The sequence below is a fragment of the Carassius auratus genome, chromosome 8, assembly GCF_003368295.1.
Source record: "Carassius auratus strain Wakin chromosome 8, ASM336829v1, whole genome shotgun sequence".
NCBI classification, from domain to species: domain Eukaryota; kingdom Metazoa; phylum Chordata; class Actinopteri; order Cypriniformes; family Cyprinidae; genus Carassius; species Carassius auratus.
Window position 1 is genome coordinate 14,906,623 of NC_039250.1, and position 17,710 is coordinate 14,924,332.

The 17,710-nt window shown below is 35.3% G+C and overlaps 1 protein-coding gene across 1 annotated transcript in view; it reads right to left on the reverse strand.

Moving 5' to 3' along the window:
* The window catches only part of LOC113107395 (transmembrane protein 132C), a 210,893-nt gene that overhangs the window by 90,817 nt on the left and 102,366 nt on the right, over window positions 1-17,710 (reverse strand). Inside the window, exon 3 of the mRNA XM_026269881.1 lies at window positions 4,028-4,171. Within this exon, the coding sequence (XP_026125666.1) occupies window positions 4,028-4,171 (144 nt within the window). The remainder of the gene's footprint in view (window positions 1-4,027; window positions 4,172-17,710) is intronic.

Sequence of the window (17,710 nt, forward strand, 5' to 3'; positions counted from 1 at the left end):
TTGGCTGCTGTTTTCCATATAGCCTAATGAAAATAAATGATGTATGAGACCGTCAAGCTTCAAAGTGACAAAAGATGCATCATAAAATTTGAAATCTACTTTAGTAGAACACTATATTCCAAATCTAATGTACAGCAGCCAGCATATTCTTCAAAAATCTAACCTTTACATATGGAATAAAGAAAGTCATACAGTTATTATTATGATATTTTTACTTAAATATTCATATAATTAAGCGGAATCTACAACAGCACAGAACAGCACAGCACAGCCGAAAACAAAAAATATTGGACAGCATATTCTAATACAGTAAATAAGCTTCAATAACTGACTGAGTTTGTGCCTGGAGTTAAGTTCATCCATATACTTCAATACAACCTCTAAACAGCTTACAGAGAAGTGGGAGATGACAAAAAAACTGCTTTGAAATCTATTTATATCAGTAACACTGTTGTGTTTTAGCTCATTGACACAGATTTCATCGCCTCAATTCAAGCAGCAACAATTTCAATTAAACTTTTCCGCCATAAATTGAATTTTTTAAGACCAGCATTATTACAACTAGTAGTGCTTTGAACGATTATGTAATAGTGGCATCCATAATTGTAATCGTGATTAGAAATTTGATTGTGCAGCATAAATCGGTAATGGTTCATTAATATTTTAGTACTTTAGTACACTGTTGTTTACACCACAGCTTAGTAGTCTGAATACATACTTATTAACAAAAATAAACAAACAAACCAAAAAATAATAATGGAAAATGAAAATAAATATAGTCACATATAAACACACCGTACAGCATTTTTTTAATGTTTCCAAAGAAGTCTCTTATGAGCATCAAGGCTGCATTTATTTGATCAAAAATATAGTAAAAACTATTTAAATTTTTTTTTCCTGTTTTTAATACATTTTAAAATGCAAACCATTTCTGCAATGCAAGGCTGAATTTTCTGCATCATTAATCCAGTCTTCAGAGTCGCACGATCTTTTAGTAATCATTCTAATATGCGGATTTGCTGCTCAAGAACCATTTCTTATTAGCATAAAATTGTGCTGCTTAATATAATTGTGGAAACTAATACTTTTTTCTAGATGAACAGAAAGTTCAAAATAACATTTATTGGAAATAAAAATTCTTTTTTAGCATTATTCATATTTTCACTGCACTTTTAATCAATTTAATGCTTTTGTAGAAAAATAAATACATTTCTTTAACAAAATTTTTATTGAACCCACATTTTTAAAATGGTATATGTGTATACATAATTTGTTGAATAAGTAAAAAAGCATTAGAACAAAGCAGAGGAAACCATCTTTCAGTATTATTATATTCTGCTTTGGCGGGGAAAAAAGAGAGAAAGAGAAGGAAATAAATGACATTTCTGATACAGACAAGGTGCATACTCTGCTATGCAAAAGGCCTGTTTACTTAGGCGTTTCATTTCTGCGGTGCCACACTGGGCTTCATGATAACACTGCGCTTAATCTTTCAAGTTTACAGACTTCCACCCAACTGCATTTAATGCAGAAAATTACACCTGTCAGTGCAGAGCCCAGTTCATTAACTCTACTTCCAGATCTGTGGAGAAATGCGATTAAGAGTATGATGACACACAAAGACTGCAAATCCACACTTAATTACGACCAGCATGTTTTTTTCTTCTATATCCATCAACACGGTCTCCTATTTTCCAGATTAATTTGAGCATGCAAATAAGATTTTGAAATGGACTAAACAACTTTCGGACGAAGACCCCCTTGGGTCACTGAATCAGTATTCTAATATGGAGGAGAAAGTGTGATGTACTGTTAAATATTGGGTGAGTTTAAAGGGCTAGTTCAACCAATAATGAAACTTCTGTCATTAATCACTCACCCTCATGTCATTCCAAACCTGTAAGACCTTCATTTATTGTCAGAACACAAATGAAGATATTTTTAGATAAAATCCTAGAGCTTCTGACCATGCATTGACAGCAACACAACTAACACACGTTCAAGGCCCAGAAAGATAAGTAAATCTGTAAAAAAAAAACATGTGACATCAGGGGTTTAAATGAAAACAAAAAGTGTTACAATTTTTTTTTTTCCTATTCCTACAGTATTAGAAAAACCTGTATGACAACAGTCATTATTTTTATAATGACTATATTTCCGCTTGGTGACACAAGTGTAATGGAAATGAAGCATTTCGGCTTTTTGACTTTATGCATTGCTCTGACAGCTTTCAACAACTTCAAAGTAAAATCTTTTCCAAAGCAAACTCTTAAGTCCATCACATGGTATTAAAATCCTTCCTTTAATAACTCTGTTGATGTCCAGTTATTCTAATCCCAATATTACTATTTGACGAGTTGAGGAAAATCTGTATTTAGACATATTTAACATTTATAGTGGCCCCAGAAGGAATTTGGACACTTTTAGAAAACTTAAATTAAACTTAAATATCAAAAATGCAAAACATCAAACCCAAAGGCATCTACAAACAAATGCTGAAAGAGTTTATTTATTTATTTATTTTTCAGAACTAACTATGTCAAGGTCATTTTAGAAGATGTGTGAAGTCAGTTCAAATAAAGGCCACTTTCTTTGATATTCTGCTCTGCAATGCAAAGGTCATCTTTGTTTCTCCAATTTCAGACACTTTTATGTCCCAGTGGATGATTTTTAATAAAACTAAGAAAGTTTATCTTTTTTTATTATAACTGAAAATGTATATATATATATTTTTTTACCCTTGTCCCAGAGCCAGACTTTCAATCTAAAAATAAAAAAAAATAATTATAAAAATATGAATTATTAACTACGATGATCAAACAAACAAACAGTGACATAAACCATGTCAATGTTTATTGTGTTAAAATAATTTGTATGAAATGTTCAAAAACTGTGGCTGCCCTTCAATTTTGGTTTGTTTTTTATTTCTCAAAACGTCTGTGTAATGTTTTACCAATGAGAAACGGTGTTAGTAAAGAGATTGGGATAAAACCTTTTAAATAAACTAGTGAGCATGTGAAGAGTATGTTTTAAGAAACATTTTAAACTTTTTTTTTTTATATATACAGCTCCACTGGACCAAAAGCACCCATAGTTGAAGAAATGCGTACATTTTTAAGTGTTGCTTGGAGGGAAAGTTCACCCCAAAATGATGTTTCTGCTTACCCCAAGGACATTCAAGATGTAGGTCACTTTGTTTCTTCAGTAGAACACAAACTGAGATTTTTTGCTCAAACCGTTGCAGTCTATCAGTCTTATTATGTAAGTGGATGGGAATCACGGCTAAAACATACAATAAAACTAAAACAACTTCTTCTTGCTTTATGGCAGATCGCAGACTTAGCATTGCATTGACACTCTATCTACAATCTCAATTAAGAGTGTTAATGGTCCACATGAGAGATAGGTGGCAGTAATGCACTTTTAAGTCTGCGATCCACCATAAAGCAAGAAGAAGAAGAAGCCTCATGTGCCTGCTGCTTGAGGACGCGCTCAGGAGAGTTCTAACAGTTCAGACATTGCATGAATCAGAGGTAAAAAATGATATAAATACTGTTCAGTTTCTTGCACAGAACGATCGTTTTGTTTCTTTACACACCAGTGTATCGTCACGAGCTGCAGGTTTTAATTTGGTTTTGTTTGTGTATGTTTTTTTTTATTGTTTGTTTTAGCTGTGATTCCCATCCACTTACATTATAAGTCTGATGGACTGCAATGGTTTGAGTTAAAAATCTCTGTTTGTGTTCTACTTTGGGTGAACTATCCCTTTAAGTTGACCTAATTCTTTTTGAGAGATATTACAACATCATAAAGGTCCTGCTCTGTCTCCAACAAAAAATAAAAATAATTCTGGTTAAGTCCAAAGTTTGAGTGAGGACCTGATTAGATGTAAATAGACAAAGCTGAGACCAACACAACAATATCTGAAGCTCTCTAATTCTTAGACAACTGCATGCAATTTCCAGCAAGTAAATTACAGGACAGCCTTCATTTCAAACTGAGGATGAGCTAGTTTATGGTAACTGACCTCTGTCCATAGCTGGACTCTTTACGGCGACAATGAAGTGTCACAATCCTGTGACCTTCTGTTCTGACATCTTGACTAACCATCCAAAGTGTGGGGTTACTGGGTCGAGCACCAAGGAACGCCACTCCATCTTTTAACTTCACCCTGCATTTTAGAGAAAGACAAAAAAGAAAGATAAACATCAATGCACTACAGTAAATACTGTACATCACAGAAGCACACATCACTAAGAAAGTTGAATGCTTTTTTAAACATTTTTGACTTTACTGAGTGTTTGATTGGTTGATTCCGACATAATATTTTAATAAACAATAAATCAAACATTTAATAAACAATGCCAATGCAAAAAAAATAAATAATAAAAAAAATAATTGCAGGATCTATCACTCTCTATTTCTGCATTATACTAAATGAGAGATTTATATAGAGCTGATTGAGTCCTGCTGTTGAAGTGCTTCAGTCTCTCTGTGTCTCTCTATGGCCTACACTTGACCTACTGAAGAACAATCCACATTAGTATTGAGCATTTAACCAGAGACCTGATTATAACCATTATAAGCTTTCAGGTTTATTTATTTATTTATTTTATTTTTTTGCCAGCTGAAGAGCTCTCATTGTTAAGTAGAGCCTGTAGCAGATTTTGTACGCACCACTTGAGTTGTGGATAATCTACTCAGACCTATATAGTAGCTAATATACAGACTGGGAAAATCTGAATGTTTTAAGCAGTAGAAATGAAATATTTGAGAGATTTTCCTGACTGACGATTCAGCTTTCACATCAGACAGTGACTTCCTAATCACTTAAACTTTCATCTTAAACAATCTGTCTACATAAGATTCATATAAGTTTCAAAGGTCATTTTACCTGTGACATAATAAAGGAAATATGGAAAGCCATTTTTTGATGATGCCCAATACTGTGTATGCTTAGAATGAGGTGATTATAACAAAACAAGGATTTATATAGCCATGAATTAGCGTGTTATTTACCCATAAAATAGATAAAAATGGGAATACCTTATTAGAATCACACAGATGAGAGAAAAATATATATATTTTAAAGCACAATAAAGCTAAATGCCATTTTTTTTCACAGTATATAAAATAATTTTTGAATGGTCTTATAATCAAAGATAAATGTGAGATGCAGATAAAACCCATAATTCATTTATTCAATTAACCAATAAAGCAAATGCTATTTTATATTTAGTTGTAAATAAAATAATAATAAAAAAAACTGTTATTCATTACAAATTCAAAATCTATATACATTTTGCAATTGAATTTAGGCATCACATCATTATACATTATGAAAATAAATATCAAGTTTGAGACATGTTTGGTAAAACAAATCTCAAAATTATACACATACACATAAGTCTGACGCCAGCAAGATTCTTTCATGTTTTTTAATGTTAATTTTTGTTGTTGTTTCATGTTGAAGACCCTTACGCTCACCAAAGCTGCATTTATTTAATCAAACAATAGTAAATAGTAAATATATACTGTAATATTGTGAACATTTTTTGCAATTTAAAAGAACTGTTCTCTGTTTTATATATTTTGAAATATAATTAATTATTGGGGTGCAAAGCTGATTTTTCAGCAGCATTACTCCAGTCTTCACCGTCACACTGATTTGATGCTCAAGAAACATTTCTTATTATTAGCAAAGTTGTGTTGCTTAATTATAGTGGCAACCTTTTTTTAAGGATTCTGTGATAAAAGGAAAACTCAAAAGAACAGCATTTGTTTTTAAATATAAGTATCTTGTAACATTGTAAAAAATGTTTTTTTTTTTTTGGTGCTGTGCCTCCTGCTAGAGTGTACCATCACTATTCCCAGTAAAAATAAAAAGGGAACACATAGTTAACATTTACTGCGTACAACAGTCTTATAGTGACAAGGGTCTCTACAGTGACTAGCGGGATAAAAAAAAAAAAACACACATACAAAGGAGTCTAACTGAAAGAACTACTGGGAAGAAAGGCGGAGAATTTAGGCCAATTCACCCAGACACACTAGCGTGTCATCTGTAATGAAAAAGCAGAGTGGATGTGAGCTTGAATAGATTCCATTCTCCCCACGCTCTGAACCGCTCAGGGCCAGCAAAAATAGAGAGCAACAGAGGTACAGGCCGGCCACAAGCCAGTAATAGGATGACAAATGGCCGGCAAACAGCCAATCAAAAGACTCGGTTGGGTGTGGAACCGCATTAGCATGTGACAGGGGGCCATGATTGACCCAGGGGAGATAACAGATGGAGAGGCACCCGAAATGAGAGAGGTCTAGCTTGGCCACACATCCCTCATTACTAGCCTCCTCTGATCCTTGCAGACCGGCCCTGTGATTCATAATTGGTTCCACCGTTGGACGACAATGTGCGTTTGTTCGAGTACACAGTGCTTCATTAAATTAGTTAAATCTGGTCTGTGAACAGATGTGGTCAGATGGAGAATAATGAGCTGAGTGATGGCAGTGCAGGTCTGAGAACAGGACACATCAAAAAATATGAGCGTGTTGCTCGTAATGTTTATCTTTACTCTCCAGTCTCGAAAGACTAGGGCAAAAACAACTGCCCCTATATCTGCGGTTGGTCTTTGACCAACATGCTGAAAGTTTAAAAGGTGGCAGATTGTGGTGTCACAGTAGATCAATTCATTACAAGGCTAACATATTCTTGGCATACGCATAATACCCCTGTGGCTGAACCCTAGTCTACAGCTGATGTTTTTTGAATATGCTACAACTCCTTTAAAAACTGTCTGCAGCTCATACTGTATTATCAAGATACAAAAACAGAAAAAATAAAGAACTCAGAAACCATCAAAGTCATCCATAACAAGCCAACTAGTTTGCTTTCCATTGCCTGAAAAATGCTATATGCATGTGGATTGTAAAGGACTATTTTTAGGACCTAAATTTTTAGGTTGAAACATATATAGTGCCAAATGAGCTTGATCTGCCTTACCTTTCTTAACAAGAACAAACTGTGTTTGAATGTGAAGTTGAATGTGAAGCAGAGGTAAGGCCAGAAATATTTAAGTGGGTGGGTCTACATAAAACTGGGTGGGCAAAGTATAGCATATGAAAACTGCATATCAAATTGCCAACAGAAAATACAGCACAAAGATTCAATACACAATACTACTAAAGCATTGAATCAATTAATTTTAATGTCAACATTTACTAATATATTTTTAAAATGAAAAGTTTTATCTGTTAACCATACCGTAGCTAACGAAAAGTTGAAATTTTATTAGTCATCAAAGATTAATTTATACTGTACCAAATGTATTTGTCATTGTTAATGTTAGTTAAGGCATTGCCAAACGTTAAATAAAGTTTACTGTAGACAAAGTATTTGTAGTCATTTGTAGGCGGTCTGGATTCAGTGCGAAGACTTACATTTTATTTCGGAAATCTAATATATACTTTTTAAATTCGGAATGAGGTTTGTTTCACTATTTTCAAATTCAACTCTCAAATTTAACTATTTTCAAACACTCACATCCTCACATTGTTTACATAATTGTGGCAGAAATTGACCAATCATTATTTTGACAAGCGTATGGAAAGCACCTATAGGAAGAGGGAAAATTAATAAACTGCCTGTAATTGACCATGAAAACTTACACTAAATATAGTTTAAAACACATACATGAAGTTATAGTGAAACTGTATACATTTATAATTATCTTTTGATAAATAGCTTCTCACTTGGTGTGACCCAGCTGAAAGTGGGTGGGCCATTGCCCACCCTGGCCCATGCGTAGTTCGGCTCAGTGGTAGAGCATTGCATTAGCAGTGCAAAAGCTTGTGTTTCAATTCCCAGGAAACACACATACTGGTAAAAAAAAAACTAAAAAAACAAAAAACAAAAATACATTATACCCTGAATGCACTGTAAATTGCTTTGGTTAAAAGTGTCTGCTAAATGCATAAATGTAAAATGTCTGTAAAATGCAAATGCATATACCAGAAATGTCAATTTGCCATCAACTGACTGATATTTACCGCCATGTAATGGATTTATTGTAGAATGAATGTGAAAACATATCTAATTTACAGAATGTTAGAACTGACATTAAGTGTGTGGTGGATATTTCAGTATGCTTGACATTAATTGCATTATATAAGTCACTATATTAGGAACACAAGTTTCACTCTTAAGTTAAACTAATTAGATTTAACTTTTTTTATTATAATTATTATTATTATTATTTAATTGCAAATAACATGCATATTTTATAGATTTTAAGCCTCGGAATGTCAAATGGACTTTCTTTACAACTTGCCTGCAGAATCGAGACACCATGAGCAAAGATGGCATATTTCAAATCAAAAACTTTTAAGAGTCCTGCACTAACTGAGCTCCAGCCATTGAGATGACTGTGAATACATAGTATTCTGCAGGTATCACAGATCTCCTTTAGTTATTGTTGTTCAGTAAGCCAAAGAAAGGCATGCTTTTCCAGTGCATATTGGCAGAACACATTTTTAAATAAATCTTAAAATACCATTTATAAAATGAATCTGATTGGTTGAGCCGCATTCCAAGCTGTTGTAAATTACACTACAAACATACACCTTTGGCCAATGGCCACCTTCTGTGTGTTGCTCGGCAACTACTTTGTTGGAACCACAACTGTTTCTGAGGAACTACATTATTTGGTGGAAGAATATTGTTTTTATTTATATCATTACACTTTAATTGCTGTTTTATTCTGTGAAACCCCTTACGAAAGGAAAATATATTTACCAATATATTTCTTAAAATATATTGTAATATATTGTAATATATTATTTTTCCTTTTTATTTTCTAATATATTATATATTTGAATACATTTAATAATATATTAATGATACATATATTATATAATATATTGCCAAATATACAAATGATTGCCGCTTTCAATATATTGCAATATATTGGAAAAAATAATATATATAAGAATATATGCCTAATATATTACATGATATTTTCCAGTATACTGCAATATATTTTTGTTTCATAAGGCACCTTACTACATATATGGAATAACAGTTTAATAAAAGCAATAAGCCCAGTGAAGCCATGGTTTACAGTGAATTTATAACAGATAAGGGGGTTATAAATTCATTTTAAACCATGGCTTCTTGGGGTTGATTGCTTTAATCCACAACTGAAGATACTAATATAAAAATATAACATTTATATTTTATAAAATTACTTTTTTTCACTTAGAAATTGCTACTTAGTTTCACAAACAATTACAAAGAATCTCCAATGGGCATGTTGTGATATGTAAAATTGTGAAGTTAAATTTCTTATAAAACATAATTTTTTACAGTTTTGGTACTGTCAAAGGCTTGCTAAATATTTTCCCATTCATTTAAAAGCATCTGCAAACTGATTTCAGAGGTGTTTAAGGAGTGTACAAACCTTTCATGTCAAGCTTTTTTTTTTCTTTGTTAGAGAAGACTGCATTTGTCACGAACACAAATAGCGCAGAAGCAGTGAAATACTGTCTCTGCAAGACCGCATAGCTCTTAAAATGTAAATTCACCTGAAGCAGAAAATAAAGTTCAAGAAAAGCAGAATAAAACAAAGGGAGGCTATGTGTCTATGTATATACAAATATACTGTGTAAATAAATCTAAATGAGTTCAGGCAAAACAGGATAGCAAAGCAATAAGTTACTCACTATATAAACAGCTCCTGTATGCAACAAAGTACAGTAGGGCAAAGAGGCAGAGTTGTTAAAAGTCCGTTACCGATAAAAAATCTGTGTTATGTGGTACTTTCACCGCCCTGGCTGTTCTACCTTTGATTTTGAACAGGAGGTTCAACTCAGAAATAAAGTTCATATTGAAAGTGTAAATACCCTGAGAAAGGTTCTAGAGCCCATTAGAGGTCCCTGCTCTGACACACACAGTGTGAAACAGCTATTCAAAGAGAGTCAATTGCTGCTGTTATGCATGCCGCTGAAACACCCGATCGCTGTGAGATGTTTGTGTTTCTCAGTGTGAACAAAACTAAATGGAAAGCAACAGCACCCTTCATGAAGTTTTCTTTCTTTCACAGAATTATTAATGCTTTACCTATTTGTGTTCCTCTCTCTCTCTCTGGTGGATTCCTCCATACATAATGATGAGATAAGTGAGATGGGAAGTTGCTCCCCAGGTAGCAGTATGAGAAAATAAAAACACCAGCATAAAATTCAATAAGTCTTGTCTGAGCGCTCCAAGGAGCCCCTCTCTGCGGTCCCCTGTCTGTGAGTTAGTGACTCAAGCTACACAAATGCACACTCTACTCTTGTCTGTGATCAATTTGGTTGCAAAACACGAGTTCAGTCAGTGCAGATTGTAAAAGTCCACATCGACAAAAACTAATATCTTCAGTGGTCCCCAAACATATTTATTTGTTTTAGGGAGACAGCAGAGACGCATGCATAAAAAAACAATCATCAGTTTAACTGTACATTAACCACCTGTTGGGTACTAATAACATATCAGAATAGGGATCAAGATGCATGTTAATGTTTTGTGGATTCTTATTGGCATCTAATAAAATTATTAAAAACTACAGTCAAGCAGTTTTAGTGATACTAATAAATGGTAAATCAAATGTTTTATCTGTCACTCAATTATTTAATTCCCCCATGTCCTACAAAACTATGAAACCGTAGGATACTGTCTTGATCTATACGTGAACTTTGTAATTACTACTTGCTATCGTTTGCTCTCAAGTGTCTTATTCAACTAGTGATGTCAATTACCAATGAAGCAAATCACTCAAACAACAGCATCACAATGAGAAACAAACAACAATATGTATTTATAGGCACATGTGTGATACTGATGTTCACTACGTTTATGCTGAAATAGGTTAACAAACCCCAATATTATCATTTACAATTAGAAACATTTAAAAGGTACTAAAGTAATAGGTACTATGATAATAAACATAATTAGCATTATCACACTCACAATTAAGTTGTTGGTCACAACAATTTTACTCAACACAAAAGTTAATACAGTACAATAGTTAAATAATAAGAAGTAATTATTGAGTAACTTATATTGACATTATGCTACAGGGCCGGTGCATGCTTGAATCTGATTCACTGACCAAAGTTCTAAGGTCTGCAATTATTTTCAGGGAAACGCACGGCAAATTTAGTTCCAGGCTGCTCTTCACTTCGCCAAATGATTTCGGTTATTTCAACAATTTTACAACTGCAAAACAAAAAACAAACAAACACAATGACACTAGCCAGGGCTTGACATTAACGCCCGCCAACCCACCAGATGCTGGTGGATTTTGCTTGGGGCGGGTATAACACAGTGACTCCAACTAGCAATTTTGGTGGGTTGAATAATTGTAGTGTTTTAAAAAGGCATCTGAAATAAGCCATATTGCAATGTGACACAATGACACTACAACTCCCATGAGTATTACATGCACACTATGCATGTGTCTGGGTTTTTTCCAACCTGCTGGTCCTGCTTTTAAGAAATCATTTGCCCCCCCCCCCCCCCCCCCCCCCCAGCCCATCTCGCAAATAAAGTAACATTTCAAACTGCCCAGCTATTTCACTTCAGCACTGAATTTCACACACGCACAAATGAGGATTAGCGCATTTAGCCGTTAAAGTCTTCATCCACAAACAGACGTACACCGTCTAATGATGTGGTGACATATAAAAGGTGTAACAAAACCCGGTGAGCAGAAAACACACATTGACCTGACGATAAAACCAAAAAGGAAGAAGGGACAAAGGAAAAGTCAGGTCAAGAATGGCTGGTATATGATATGAGAGTATATTCACAACAACAAAAAATGTGGCTAGTAAAAATGCTGTGTGGCTAGTTACTTTGGAAAACCACTAGCCACATTGGCTAGTGAGCAAAAAAAGTTAATGTCAAGCCATGACACTAGCCAAATAAAAAAATAAAGTTAATGACAAATCGTTTCCATGTTTTGAAACAAAATGACTTTTTATTATATACATAAAGCACATACTAATTTCTCCCGCTCTCTTTCCCATACAAACGCACACACATACAGTTTGCACTAGCACCAATGTTGTTAGAGCTACTCTGATGCTTTTATCAGAAAGATAGTTTAGCAACTTAAAAGCTACATGACATTTCGTAATGTAGCAGCCCATCGTCAGTTGTTCCTTACTTATATTGCCATGCTGTATTGCCATTTATTTCATAAATTCCTGAATAAATCAACTTTTTAAACAAATTGTGCTAATGAATTATTCCATGGCTCACTGGCTCATACTTTAGTGAATGATTACAAAGTTCACTTGTACCTGAATGATTAAGCATTTTTGAACACATTTATTTTAGTTAATGATTTAATGGTTCACATGCTCGGACTTCAAAAATTCTAACCCCTTTCACTGCCATTACAAAGCATGAAAAAAAGCCAGGACATTTTTTTTTCATATAACTCTAGCAGTTGTATTTGTCAAAATAATAAATTAATATACACCCATAATGACTTGAGGGTGACTAAATCATGGGGTAAATGTAATTTCTGTGTAAAGTATCCCTCTAAGAAATGTGCATAATGACTTAAAGTGCAACAAATGCAAATTAAACTGTAAGATGTCATGCACTCATTCGAGTAGCTTGGATGAAGATAAACAGACCTAACCCCTGTGAAAACATGGCACAGCATTGAGCTGAAGTGCCTCGTATGTGCAGAAGTCGCGTGAATGGTTTGCCGGAGCCACACGCATCTGTAGACTAGTGCAGGTTCTCACACTTTAATAGTATTCATCTCATGTGGAATGATTACCTCAAACTATACATCGGTATGCAGTTTTGCCTATTGCTATATTTTTGCTCGCATTCTAGTGATTCTATCTCTGTGTGCCATAGGGTCGCCAACCCTGTTCCACACTATGGCACATAAAAGGTAACTTGCAACCGATATCATTTTGGCAATAATGAAATGGGTGAAAAAATTTTTGCTTTTGCAAATATAAGCCAGTGTTAATTGTTACACTACTTATGAAAAAAGACTATATATATACAGGTCCTTCTCAAAAAATTAGCATATCATGAAAAGGTTCTCTAATCGAGCTATTAACCTAATCATCTGAATCAACTAATTAACTCTAAACACCTGCAAAAGATTCTTTTAAAAAGGCTTTTGAAAACTCCCAGCCTGGTTCATTACTCAAAACCACAATCATGGGTAAGAGTGCCGACCTGACTGCTGTCCAGAAGACCATCATTGACACCCTCAAGTGAGAGGGTAAGACACAGAAAGAAATTTCTGAATGAATAGGCTATTCCCAGGGTGCTGTATCGAGGCACCTCAGTGGGAAGTCTGTGGGAAGGAAAAAGTGTGGCAAAAAACGCTGCACAACGAGAAGAGGTGACCGGACCCTGAGGAAGATTGTGGAGAAGGACCGATTCCAGACCTTGGGGGACCTGCGGAAGCAGAGGACTGAGTCTGGAGTAGAAACATCCAGAGCCACCGTGCACAGGTGTGTGCAGGAAATGGGCTTCAGAGAAGCAGCACTGGACTGTTGTGGTCCAAAGTACTTTTTATGGAAGAAACCAAATTTTGCATGTTATGCGGAAATTAAGGTGCCAGAGTCTGGAGGAAGACTGGGGAGAAGGAAATGCCAAAATGCTGAAGTCCAGTGTCAAGTACCCACAGTCAGTGATGGTCTGGGGTGCCATGTCAGCTGCTGGTGTTGGTCCACTGTGTTTTATCAAGGGCAGGGTCAATGCAGCTAGCTATCAGGAGATTTTGGAGCACTTCATGCTTCCATCTTCTGAAAAGCTTTATGGAGATGAAGATTTTGTTTTTCAACACGACATGGCACCTGCTCACAGTGCCAAAACCACTGGTAAATGGTTTACTGACCATGGTATTACTGTGCTCAATTGGCCTGCCAACTGTCCTGACCTGAAACCCATAGAGAATCTGTGGGATATTGTGAAGAGAAAGTTGAGAGACGCAAGACCCAACACTCTGAATGAGCTTAAGGCCGCTATCGAAGCAACCTGGGCCTCCACAACACCTCAGCAGTGCCACAGGCTGATTGCCTCCATGCCACGCCGCATTGAAGCAGTCATTTCTGCAAAAGGATTCCCGACCAAGTATTGTGTGCATAACTGAACATAATTATTTGAAGGTTGACTTTTTTTGTATTAAAAACACTTTTTTTTTTCTTGGTCGGATGAAATATGCAAATTTTGTGAGATAGGAATTTTGGGTTTTCATGAGCTGTATGCCAAAATCATCAGTATTAAAACAATAAAAGACCTGAAATATTTCAGTTGGTGTGCAATGAATCTAAAATATATGAAGGTTTAATTTTTATCATTACATTATGGAAAATAATAAACTTTTTCACAATATGCTAATTTTTTGAGAAGGATCTGTATATATATATATATATATATATATATATATATATATATATATATATATATATTAGGGGTGTAACGATACGCGTATTTGTATTGAACCGTTCGGTACGAGGCTTTCGGTTCGGTATGCGGTATGCATTATGTATCGAACGGTTAATTGGACTAATTAATTATATTTGGAAAATAAAAAAAGTGTATGAAATATATTGAAATGCGTTCAACAAGGTAGCGCAATAACCCAAACGATGTAACAGGCAATGCCCCTGACTCCCCGAAGAAGAAAAAAACACCATCTTATATGTTTATGTTATGCTACTCAGTCAGGTGCTCGCTCACTCAGTACGCGCTGAGTGAGCGAACAGTTCATGCACGGTACTCGGTGGCCAATGCGTTTAACAGACCAGAAATAGAAGATCCTCCAATAACCAACAGGTCTGGTGTTTGGGTGCACTTTGGATTCACTGTAAACTATAATGGTGATGGTAAGAGAGTGGTGAATAAAAAAACAACAGTCGCATTTGCTACATGAAAATAGGGTACACCAGCAAAAAAAAAAAAAAAAAAAAAATCATTGAAAAAAAAAAAAAAAAAACACCAGCGGGAATACTTGAAACATGTCAACTCATTTATGCCGACATCACCTTAGTTTGTCAGTATCTGGGAAAAGATGAAAAAAAGGAGAAACATACACGCAACAAACTATCCCCGCAGCATTTAGACAGACATTTCAAAAAGGGCAAAAGATATCACCGCGGCGATTGGTACATTTACGTTACATTTATGTTATAGCCGCGGATATGAGACCTTACTATTTACCATTCATTCTATCATCACCATTATAGCTTACAGGGAATCCAAAGTGCACCCAAACACCAGACCTGTCGGTTATTGGAGGATCTTCTATTTCTGGTCTGTTAAACGCATTAGCCATTTTGCAACAAGCCTTCAGCGCATACTGAGTGAGCGAGCGCATTACTCTGTAGTGGAAAACACAGGTTTTAAGAACATGCAATTGAGCCCCGTTACAATATTCCTTCACGAGCCCATTTCAGCCCGACCGTAATTCCTGCTTTGTTCCAAAAAACATAAGCCCCATAGAGAACCAATTGAGTAAAAACACATATAAAGAGTTATAGAGTTCCATATAAAAAGTTACATCTTTGTTTTTGTTCATAACTACTACAACAATATAACATTTTTTTTTTTTTTATAAATACAACGTTTTTAAAAAATCAAGGAAATGTATCTGGCAAATTTTTTATTTTTGCTGTATCTAAAACGTACCGAACCGTGACACCAGTGTATCGTATTGAACCGAACGGTGAATTTTGTGAACCGTTACACCCTTAATATATATATATATATATATATATATATATATATATATATATATATATATATATACTAACAGAACAGGGGCATAAGAAGATGAAACCAAATACCAAAAAAAATACCAAAAGTTACACAATCCCACTGTGACCTCACAAAACCACATCAAGTTAATTCCAGTGCATCCATGAAACTCAGTATTTTAGCCCTTATAAATCCAGGAAACTCAGTGATGCGCCTCCCCAGACACATTAAAACAACACAAGGTCCCCCGCCGTCTCCTGTCAGGCCAGACAGAGAGACACTCACTTGGCAGACGCTCTGTAACAGTGGTGACATCTGTGAAAGCCAACAGAAGGGCAACGAAGGGTGACTGAGGACGATAAATGGGGAAGATACTTCTTTGTAGTTGTCAGTGTGCTATCTATGGCAAAGTGCCTCACTTGTTTTTCCATTTTGCTGAGGGCAGATGTTTTTGTGTGTGCATGTTCATCAGGGAATATAACTCCTTAGATTTGCTGGTGTACTTCTGAGGTGAAGCTGTGTGTGTGCGTGTTCCTTTAGTCTGCTTCTGAGTTCCCAGGGCGTGACTCTACAGTCTGCTCTGTAAATCGACATCTTGTTAAGGCAATCTGTTCCACTGTATCTTCTCTCTCCCACTCACTCATTCCACTCTACTGCAGGACAGATTGTTTGCTAAACATACACATTTATCATTTATTCATATATCACTTGTTCATTTCAGCACATATATCATTTACCAATATGAAGTTCAGTCCATAATGTTGATGATTCCTTCATTTATGCTGTCTATTTCCTCAATGTAAATCACTCATTAACACAGCATGATCCCTGATGAGCTACAAGAATGGACATCTATGGGCATTTTAAGGGGCGCTCACATCTGTAGCGGCTAGAGAGCTCCATAAAATCTAAATTAAATGTTATGTGATGTCAAAGTCGCGAACTGATTGGCAGCTGCCTTTAGCGGAGCATTTATTGATTAACTCCATAGCATTCGGCATGTTTGCCTGTGAGTGACGTCACCTCCAAAATCAAACACACCTCATAGTATAATCCCACGCCCTTACATTGATTGATAGCTTTCCATGTAGACATTGGAAATTCAAATGCATAAGGGATTGCAATTCCATTTGAGTTTTGACAAGTTGCATGCACGACGCAGATAAGGTGAAAAAGCAAATGTGATAATTAATATTGCTATTTACATATGACAGGCTAATAACTCGTAAGACATGGGAAATACAATTGAAATGTGCCAGTTGCTGCGTTCTCGAAAGCGAAAATGCAAATGGTGATGCAAGATTTGCAATTGCATTTGGATTATGTCACAATTTATGCGCCCACATGTGGAAAACGCAATTGAAAATACAATTTGAAACTGCTTTTGAAAAAAAGTCCTGAATATTCTTCCATAACAGTGACTATCAGTAAGAGTGCAGATAGTGCAGCTGATCGATTTAGGCAAGATGGAGGGGAACTTAATGTTACTGTGAGCAATTTCACTATCTATATGATTCGCCTCAGCCCACATGCAGGATATAATAATAAAAAAGATGAGTGAAAAATGGTGATTCATGCTATGATAACCGTTCATCTTGTTCATGCTATGATGTATTACACACTGCTGCAATGATTTCTCTGCAGAATAACAATTTTAGCAGCATGAAAAGTGATTTCTAGTTAGAGTAGAATGACATCTTATTTTTTACTAATACATCTTATTTCTGATCAGATTTTCAAGATATTAATGTTATGGCATTGTTAGCGGTCAACAGTGTAGCAACCTGCTGACCTCCAGCAATAACATCAATCAGTGTCATCTATCATTTGACATTTTTATGATTTAATTATTCAAAGCAGCTTTTTAAGATGATCAGAGTCACTGTCCTAGACACTGTCATCATCATTCCAAATCAGCTTCTGAGTAGAATTACC